Source organism: Pungitius pungitius, chromosome 14, assembly GCF_949316345.1.
Source record: "Pungitius pungitius chromosome 14, fPunPun2.1, whole genome shotgun sequence".
NCBI classification, from domain to species: Eukaryota; Metazoa; Chordata; class Actinopteri; order Perciformes; family Gasterosteidae; genus Pungitius; species Pungitius pungitius.
In genome coordinates this window covers 16,227,514-16,237,591 of record NC_084913.1, presented here as the reverse complement: position 1 = coordinate 16,237,591, position 10,078 = coordinate 16,227,514, and the positions used below count along the sequence as shown (strand labels likewise).

Below are 10,078 nucleotides of genomic sequence, written 5' to 3'. Positions count from 1 at the left end.
GTTTGATGTTGCTCCTCGTTGTCTTCTTCTGTGCTTCCCAGCCCTGTCAATATATGTTCCTCTGATCTGGGTGGGCCCGATGCCATGTGCCTGGTAGTACACCTCCCCCAACCTGAAGCCCCGGATCCGCCCCCTGGGCAGTGTGGGCTCAGCTTCTGCCCTGGTTCGCAACGGTCTTCAAATTGCTTATTTTCTCTTAAATCATAAAAAAAAGAGAGATGTTGACTGAAGAGTAATTCCTGATGGAATTGAATGGCATGTGTTTGAGGGTTTGCAGTGTGCCGAGGCCGGTCTGAACAGGACACTCGATACGGTACGATACGGTTTCTAATAGGGCCTGTAATCCGGCGGGAGCTGGCAGAGCAGCATTTTATCAGTTCGCCACAGCCAGGCACCTCTTGGGCCTCATTCTGAGCGGCTGGATTCAGATCAGCCCACATTCTCAATGTCAAGTTGTTATAAATAGCCAGAACTGATTTGTAGAGCTCAGCTGGCAGCGAACATCAGCTCAGTGGGGGAGACGAGACGTTCTCTGGGAGGGATCCAAGGGTAGCCTGATGGGGTTGGTGCGACAAAGAAAAAGAGGGCTAACTGGTAGCTTAAAGAAGGCCCAGGTACACACCACAGGTGGTTGGTTAGGTTTGCATTCAGATCAAAGAGGCCAAGTGGACTTTACTTTAAAATACATCACAATTCTGGCGGTTCATCACCTCAAATCTACTACTGGATGCTCAATATATTCTTTTCCTTTAATAAAACATTGAGACTACATTACCCACAATGCAACTCAGCAGCTCACATCTGGATCCTGTCGTACACGAAAGGCCTTCTTTTGTTAATAATCACCTTGTTTTTTTCCCGAGGACCCGACTGCTCTTTGCTATATGGTGATGCACAATGGTGAATTCATGGAATAAAAAAATGATGTGGAAAAACCTTTTATTGACACGGTACTTTTACTTTAGCAAGATAATCGGACATGTTTTCTTTAAAAGGCAGATGAAGCTGAAGTGTCTGTATTGTACCAGTGGGTTCAAATTCAGTCAAACCTACCATCCAGGCTCTCACCCCCTTTCCGTGTGTGTGTGTGTGTGTGTGTGTGTGTGTGTGTGTAGCGCATGTCAGGCTGTTGTTGAAGGGAGTACTGGGATCTATAAAAACCTCTGCATCGCTATGGAAACTGAAGCCCTTCCATTCAGATGAATCCATTCCCTCACTTAGAGCACACACACCTCCAGAGAGAAGCTCTGTTAACATCAATAACCTGCTGACGATGAGGAGGGAAAGATCCTTTCACCACCTTCAAATCAGAGCAACACTCTCAACTTGTTGCATCCACTTAAACGGCTTGAGAATGAACAGCATGGAATTAGAAAAAGAGAACTGGGTTGTTTGTGAATGGATGTGGTATAGATATCCAAAGCAATTCTTCACCAGCACACCGCTGGCTCGAGTCCTTCCAGCGCTGTCACCAGGGTAAAAAACTCAATACAGAAATGCATGTCTCTGCAGACCTCAGATACGCTGGGTCCTCACAGTGAGAGACGTAGGGCGCCCGCCGCATGGGGGGGGGGGGGGGGGGGGCAGGCGGTTGCGGATGAGCCTTTATACTTCAGGTACAGTGGTTATCCCACATTGCGTTGCTGCAAAAAGTCGTTTTGTTGCCATTGAACTGAGTGTTAGCGTGATACGAATACCTCCAAAACATTACCACTCAACGTATCCAACTCTAAATTCTTCTCTTCTACGAGAGCAGGGTTGGCACCAGGAAGCCGTGTTCTCAATGAAGACAAACAACTGTTTTTACTCTCTAAAAGCATATAATTGCAATATGTACACATTGAAATCACAGGAAACATGTTTTATAAAATAAACTGAGTTGAAATCAATGAACCGTAGAAGAACAATCCCTGGGCAGCGTCTGAGGAGATGCATTAAAAACAGAGTACCCCGCTGTCATAGAAACCACCCCAAATAAGTGCAGTGCAGAACAATGTTAATAGAATTCTGTGAAATACAAATGTGGGTAAAAAGGGAGCTAAAGAAAACATAATTAAACAGCTGTATAGAGAAGTCTGCCAGGTTCATTATTCCACAGTTATTTCCATTTCAAACAAAGCTCTTCTTTTGCTCCAAGGCAGCCGGCTCTGAAGCTCAACTCGTTCAGCTACGTCTCGTATTCACAGTCAAACTGGTGTTAGAAGGATACGGCGCACACCGTCAGCGCCTCGCGTCTTTTAAGAGCTCCCAATACAATAGGTGTGTATATACTGAATATATCAAAAGGTACGAATTTACAAATTACAATCGTAGTTACTTTTAAAACAACTAAAAAAGTAAAAAAAAAAGCAAAGTCAAATAAAACTGAAAAAAAAAGACCAAGTCACCTCCTGGTGCGATTCAGAGTCCAAGTGAATCTCCACGGTCATCAGTACCAACGTGGAATACTAGCCTGCACACTGAGCATAAAGGTCCACCCTCCTGTCTAATGTACGGAGGCCCACAAGGGACACTGGGGTTACTATTGATCTCATTACCCTGATAACAAACAGGTGCTCTGATTTTTTTTTTTTTTAAGTCAAACTGAAATGATTTGTTCAACAAAACCTAAATTGTTTGCTTTGGTCAAAAACGTAAAACTACTAAAAAAAGAACTTCCACCTCTTTCTCGGGTGGTGCTCTCCAGTGTGATGGAGCTGGGCACTGATGAGGTCTGGGACGGGTTGTGGACCGACGGCACCCCCCCTGCTCTCCTGACACATCGCTTTGCTGCGAGTCACGTGTGATGTTTCTCAGCATAATGGGCTTTCCCTATTTAAGGCCGGTTCATGGAGTGATTCCTCTCATCCTCGGGAGAAGGAGCCAGTCGGGTGGAGCGCGTGTCCTAGCTGTGGTGCTGGTTCTGACTCTTCATCAGGCTCAGCTTGCTCCTCAGGCCCTGGAAGCTGGCAGACAGACTGTCGTTGTCCTCCAACAGCTTGCTGTGCTCCTGGATCAGTCGACACGAGGTGTGCTGCTCCCTCTGGTCCCGCTCCAGCTCGGACATGAGGTCCTCTCTAAAGAGAACCAAGGTCAGAGGAGAACATTTAGAGTTCTTAAGTTCACTTCGGGACGCTTGAACTGTTTTTCTGGATTGATCCGACCATTATTCATGGATGTTAGTCTACCACTGGCGGCGGAATAAACCTGAGCTCGGGATCTCTAGGGAGAGGTAAGGGAAGTTAAGAATGCTAAGCTAAAATTAGCATCAAAAAATGACAAATGAATCCCTCCACATACATTGGGTGTTCTTGGCTACCTGCTTCACAGCAGGTAGTGAACTCTCAGGCATGCAACACTGCTGCCTATTTAATTCAGTGTTTTCTGGCCACACTGACTCCAACACCAATGTCACATGGACCGGCAGGTGACTCGCTGATTGGACAGTTGTTGTGTCACTCACTTTGTTTTAAGGATCGGTTGTAACACACAATTCCCTTTCTGACTGATCCAACATGATGGCACATGCTACCATACAGAGCATGTACACACAGGTGGTCGTGGACTTACTTTCTCCGACTGAAGTCAGCGATCTCTGACTGGACTCTAAGGTAGTCCTGAACCATCCTGATGTGCTGCTCAAACACGGCCATGGACTCTTTGGAGTTGGGACACGGGGCCAGAGGCTGGAAGAAGGAGCACAGCTGAGAGATCAGTGCACCGCATATCGGTCTACATCACGACCAACACATATGAGCCACTACAATAATGGCTGAAAGGACCAAAGACTCTTTTTTTCTGATGATCATTCTGAAGCGATGCCACTATATGAAAATATGGATTCACTTAGGTACAGTGTTTCAAATAGGATTTCAATCCATCATACTGTGTTTGCAGTCGCACAATGGCAATATATTGAATGCTTACTCCGTATCATGGTGCCGATCCTTGCCCTATACACAGCTCTGGTATAAATGTCAAGTTAGCAGCTTTAACATGCTGCAGCACATGCACATTGCGTATCAATAACAGATGAGGGTGCAGCTTGCATCCATCTGCCCCCCACACCTCCCTGTGTACCAGGCGGGAATATGAATAAGCCTACAGAGGGCTGGTGTCTGGTCGTTCCCCTCTGGGCTACTGTAGCAATATGCTAGGTGTAAATGGCTATTTCCAAGGTATCAGGTTATTATACATAAATAACATCATTTTTAATATTACATTCAATTTCTGTCAATAGATCCACCTGAAAATCTGTGCTTTAAAGTATTATGGACCAAATGGGATGTTGCCATTTCTGATTGACTTACATCTTTGTATTTGTCATAGAGTTGCAATGCATCCAACTTACCTGTAACTGGTGATCTAGTTTCAGGTAGGCCATAGGAATGGAGCTGTCCAAACCGTTGGTAGCTGAGGATACACACACACACACACACACCTGTCACTGTCCTGTATCAGAAAGCACATAACACACACTAACGCCCCCTAGTGGTGCAATGTGGGCAGCAAAGCAAAGTTTGGAGGCACTCTCCTGAGGAGTCTACCTAAGGTCATAAATGGAGTCATGGGAAGGTGAGAGAAATCTGTCTGGTGGATCAATCAGGCTTTGATTACAGAAAGTGTGCCCTTAACACACACACACACACACACACAAAAGGGGGAGGGGGGTCTCTTACAGTGGGATCTAATACAACCTGGTGGGTATCGGAGGCTCCCTACCTGTGGGACTAATGGTCATCCTCAGCTCTGATTGGCCAGTGGTGGTCACCGGGCTGGTGCAGGGGGTGGGGATTTGGGAGCGCCCCGGTTGGCTGTCCACACTGGACACCTTGGACGGGCCGGGACGCAGAGTGGCCGTCTGAGGGGGGGGGGGGTAGAACGCATTGGCATCATTATAGTATATTTGTTAGATAAACACACACGCGGTCACTCTTCTCGGCCCTTTCACCTTGGAGGGTTTGAACTGCAGTGGGAACTTTGCCTCGAAGCTTTTCAGGGTCTCCTCCCTGCCGACAGAGTTCCTGCGCTCAGAGTTGTCGTCACTCCTGTTGCTGCTGTTGGTGCACTCTGCATACGAGCCTGGGGGTGGCACAAAGCCTTTCATGAAAACACTTTGTCACCGTGTCGCCCCCGGCGACGGGGCGGGACCGCTGGATGAGGAGCCCACAGTCACCTGTGCTCGTGGCCGACGAAGAGCCGCTTCTGTTGGGTGAAGACTGATGAGGGAGCTTGAGTGGTTCATCAGAGCCTGGGAAGTACTGGAAGACCCAAACACAGCACCCGGTGCGATTCAACAACCCATCACGCCTCACATGAGGGATGAATAAAAAGGTATGTGTAGTGTATCTACTAAACAAACCATGGAAACATAACATCATTCTTTGTGTCAAGTACAGGGCTGAGGGCAGCATAACAGAAATCACCATGGGAACTGCTCACTAGGCCCTGCCCCAAAAGGCAGCTCATTGGATAGAAAGAAGTGAAGTGATCCAGCTCTCCAACAAGCTTCTCAAAGTGGCAGCTGTTCAGTTGGCCTGTCAGCGCTTTGCGTGTCATTCGTGCAGTACTTCTGTGTTCACAGGTCTGACGTAGTCACATCTCATTGCATTTAGCTTTTTGAAACAGTTGAGCTGAGGAAACGCTTGGCCCAACGAGCGCCCGTTTCATAGAAATAAGCCAAGCAGCAAAGTGACACCTCCTCCTCCATTAATACGTGTACGTGTTGGGACCATACCGTCATGAGATGGCTCATGGTGTTCTTCACCTCCTCCATTGACGGTCTCTGGCTGGGTTCTTTGTCCCAACAGCGAGTCATCAGACTCTCGATGGCCTCTGGGAGGTCTTTGATGAGAGGAGGCCGTGTACCTGCAGCACAGCCGATAGTCAGTCAGTTGGAGGCCTGGGACGAGCTCTACTGGCGCCACGTTAGTCCGGGTCAGAAAGTCACGCTGACACAAACAAACCGGGGGACAAGCAGGGCCTGTGTTCTGTCAGGTCTAATTACCGCTTTGTAATGCAACTAAATGGAACGCCATTTCCCTCGTCAAAAAATGCCGTTTGGTGGCAAAATAAAGACATGACAATGTTCTAATTCTAGTGTAGGATTAAACAGTTTTTCTGCAGCTCTGTGAGACAAAGCTCCCCTTTGAAACCTCTCAGAACACGAGAGCAGATGTACGCAAACCCCAACTAACCCTCAATGGTTGGTTTAGTTCATCAACAACACACGGCTACACAATGCAATGGTGCTGAAGACCCTAAAGAAAGAAACCTTTCATGACTAACATGTCCCATTCTCAAATGGGACATTCACAAATCCAACTCACTCCTGAGAAAAAACATCTTTGACTTTCCTCTGCTATGATGGGCAGGATTTTCAATCCAAAGCAAATTCAGAAGTCAAATTCTTCCACCAACCTTACGATGGACAGTGTGTATTTGGAGCTGGCTCACCTCTATGGACGGCCCACATGATGCAGAAGGCAGAGCCGCCGATTTCATCGAAGGGCTTCTTCCGTGTGATGACCTCCCACAGGATGATGCCCCAGCTGAACACATCACACTTCTCACTGTAGTTGCTGCCTGAAGAACACACACATGCACACACACGCTCATTGTCTGCACAACTTGAAATCAGCAACCACAACCGTGCGAGAATGAAGCCAAAACAAATTCTTTAGGCCTCATTTAGACACGTGCACGAGTATGCAGTGAAGCTGTGTTCAACTGCACCTGCTGCGTGTTCAAGGAGTGAAGAGGAAACACGTGTCAATCAATCAATGCCATACAACCGGCTCATTTTACAGTCTGACAGATGTTCCAGCGTATATATAAATAGGACCAAATTGCTAACCTTTTGCTAGCACTGGCTAATGTCACACTCCCACCAGCACGTGGCTGGTCGCAACGGAGAGAGTGGATCAAAGTGATTTCACACACACACACACACACACACACACAAGTGATCCATGTTGTTCCCAGGTTGCTATGCATCCGTTTTAGGAAATGCCGTATCAAGCATGCTTTATGCAATAAAGCCAGCGTGACCATGTGACTAAGAGATAGTACAATGATTACAAAAAACGTGTTAGCCATGTTAAAGGATTATAGAAAAATAGAGACCTTAAAGAGGGTCTCATAGATCTACATTCGAGTAAATATTTTGCGGCCAAACAATATTTCACAGGATACTTTGTTTCTTTATTTTACATGTAATACTCCGCTTGTTTTTTACAGGGTTTAGTATGCAGGAAATAAAGAATATGAGATATGAGTTTAGAGATAAATGCAAAGCATCCTCTGCAGGGTTAGTTTATTATTCTACCCAGCGTAGAGACCATAAACGCCTACGTTCATGCTTGCCGTCTGTGCAGGCTCAGAAACAAAGCTTAAGGGCCTTTGTAGAAAGAATTAGAACCTCAGAGCGGTGCTATTCACAGAGAAGCTACATTTACAGAAAAACCATCCCGCGGCTCTACGGCAGGTAGAGTACAATCTAAGAATTCAGTGGAGCTTTGAGGCTGATTCTACAAGAAGGAAGCGCTCACCTTCGAACACCTCTGGAGCCATCCAGGCTGCACTGCCCTTGTTGTTGGTCATGTAGGTCTGAATATCACAGGCCGTTCCAAAGTCACATATCTTCAGCACGGTGCCACGAGCCACCAGCAGCAGGCTGAAAGCATGGAACACAGCGGCTTGTACGCGGCTACAAAACACGCTCATTCTGCTGCCCCTTGAACGCGCCTCTGGCGGGGCAACCCCAGCGACTTCGGCACATAAGCCGCTGTTACCCAGAATCCCTTTCTCTTCAGCTTCAGCACATGCTGCTTCCGCTTTCAGGGACCAGTGAAAGAAGACCCCACAGGGACCATCTCAGGAGGTGGAGAGCGGTCTTACATTATGACAGGCATTTTTAGAGCTCCTCATGACTCATCACCTTGTTTTGATTGACACCTTGGTGGATCATGAGGAGACTTACTTTGGTGGTTTGAGGTCCCGGTGGATCAAGGCCTTTGGCTTCATGGCGTGCAGATAGGCGACTCCCTGGGCACACTGCAGACACCAGCTCATGGCGTGGGACGCCGTGTAGTGGGGCTGGGGGTCGGCACTGTGCAGGACTTTGATTGGGAGACAAGCTAAGCGTGAGATACCTACATGAAGAGAAACTCAAATCCTCCTACGTAAAGTGCTTGGATGAGGTCTGTGTGGTTTGGCATGGGTCGGACATTTATCCGAAAACGTACGACCCAGAGATGTCAAAACATGTGAACATGAGCTATTTCAGGGAGAAATTAAACTATACAAACGGTTCTACACATCCACTGCAATGCACCCAGTCAACATGAATCATCACAAGTATTCCACACACTTACGGTTATACAAAGAGCCGCACTCGGCATACTCCATGACCAGGCAGACCTGTGGACACAGAGAGGACGGTCTGTATCTCTACTTCTTTACACCAGCCTCTGCAGATGAATGTCATGTGATCTTAGTTTTCAGTATGGACGGAAATCATGTCAAAAACAATGCTGAGGCGCTTGCGTGGACGGAGCTCGATTTGGACACACATCAGGTGAATGTGGCCTGAGATTGGGCTGATGTGCTCCTCCGTTTGTCAGCACGTCCTTCACCAGCCGTAGTGCGACCTTAAAGCTTTCAGCACGTTGTGTACTCACTGGGTTGTCACACGAGCCATACAGCTTCACAATGTTGGGGTGATTCACCCGGGACAGCTGGCGGAGCTGTACGCAAAGAAAAGAATACTTGAAATCTGTACACATGTGGGCTCATGTACAGTTTGCTGCACTGATCATTGGTCTATTAGACTCAAGGGTGTCTTTGGTCGAGGACAGTAACTCCACCTGGAAGCTCCGCCCACTGAGGAGACGCAGGGACGTGTTCACGTACCTCGACCAGGAAAGCGTTCCTTTCATTTTCACTCTCGATGGTCTTGATGGCTACGTCCTGCCCCTTCCACACGGCCTTGAAGACGACTCCAAATGTGCCCCGACCGACGGCCTGAAAAAGGGCAACATGGCAACATAGTACACAAAATGTGGACACGATGCACTTTGACGAGTCCCGGGTGAAAAGGGAAGTTCTGTCCCCTCCAGACTATCATGACTTCGAATAGTCCCAACTTGTCTGTAAACTGTATTTCTACACTATTTAGAAGAAGCTACAAACGCCTTTTAGACCACACAGCGGGCAGGTTAACGGCGGCAGATGCTGTCGCGTGCCCCGGTTTGCTCGAAACCTCCGACGCACCCGACTGTCTCCGTGTGTCCCACGAAAGGACAGTGAAGGGCTACACCAGGTGGCCAGTGTCTGTCCTCTACAACAACACGCAATAAAGCCCTTTATTGACGGTCACTAAGTTTACCGCTTCCACTTGGATGTCTTCGTACTGGATGTCTTCGAACAGACAGCCGGCCGGTGTCTCCACCATGGCGGCAGAGCGGAGACACTCGTCAGTGCGACCCGGGGAAGCCGGAGTGTGGACCCGGGGGTCGTCGTGTGGTCGCGGGATGCAGGATGGGTGGCTCGTGGGCTCCTGTTGAACACAGGAAGTGAAGCAGCGCCTGATGAAAGCTCCGTGGGCCGGCTGCTCGCGAACGCCCCCCCGCTCGGAGAAGGGAAGACAATGAGCCTAAAAGGAGCCTATCTGACACGCCGAACCGTGGTTATTATAGTTTCACTACTCAGCATGTTTTATTGTAACTCTGTCACATGCAGCTTAAATTATTCCTTTTAAAAATAGGTCCTCAACGAGCCCTGCTGAAGCGTAGTCTTGAACGCAGCTTTGTTTTGTTTCTGCGTACACGAGAAAGGGGCGGAAAACCATATTTCCATGACTAGCAAACGCGCGCACATACACACATTGTATGTCTTTCACACGCACACAGCTTGTATTCATTAACCTTTCCTTTCTAATTTCCGATTGAACATGCAGTATTTTTCGGTTGCTTCCATCTTGAAGGAGCAGAGTAGGCGGAGCTAACAATGTAACTTCATAACCGGATCAGAGGGGGCAGGGCTTACAGTGTAACTTCATCACCGGATCAGGGGGGGCGGGGCTTACAGTGTAACTTCA

The 10,078-nt window shown here is 47.9% G+C and overlaps 1 protein-coding gene across 1 annotated transcript; it reads right to left on the bottom strand.

Moving 5' to 3' along the window:
- Positions 1 to 2,530: 2,530 nt before the first annotated feature.
- On the bottom strand, positions 2,531 to 9,991 carry LOC119227946 (mitogen-activated protein kinase kinase kinase 7-like). Its single transcript, XM_037487156.2, has 14 exons — positions 9,368 to 9,991; positions 8,893 to 9,003; positions 8,661 to 8,726; positions 8,355 to 8,400; positions 7,961 to 8,099; positions 7,530 to 7,654; positions 6,436 to 6,564; positions 5,717 to 5,847; positions 5,156 to 5,240; positions 4,931 to 5,061; positions 4,702 to 4,840; positions 4,331 to 4,392; positions 3,550 to 3,665; positions 2,531 to 3,056 (listed from the first exon to the last, which is right to left on the bottom strand). Exons 1-14 carry the CDS (start codon positions 9,431 to 9,433, stop codon positions 2,885 to 2,887), a joined length of 1,518 nt encoding a protein of 505 aa, XP_037343053.2. The 5' UTR covers positions 9,434 to 9,991; the 3' UTR covers positions 2,531 to 2,884.
- Positions 9,992 to 10,078: the final 87 nt, after the last annotated feature.

Bases quoted from the DNA above. Each gene is read 5' to 3' on its own strand.
- LOC119227946 (XM_037487156.2), bottom strand. From the start codon at position 9,433: ATGGTGGAGACACCGGCCGGCTGTCTGTTCGAAGACATCCAGTACGAA. The intron at 8,727-8,892 runs GTACGTGAACAC...CTTTGCGTACAG, and splicing joins GGAACGCTTTCCTGGTCGAG to CTCCGCCAGCTGTCCCGGGT. The intron at 7,655-7,960 runs GTAAGTCTCCTC...CCATGCTTTCAG, and splicing joins CGGGACCTCAAACCACCAAA to CCTGCTGCTGGTGGCTCGTG.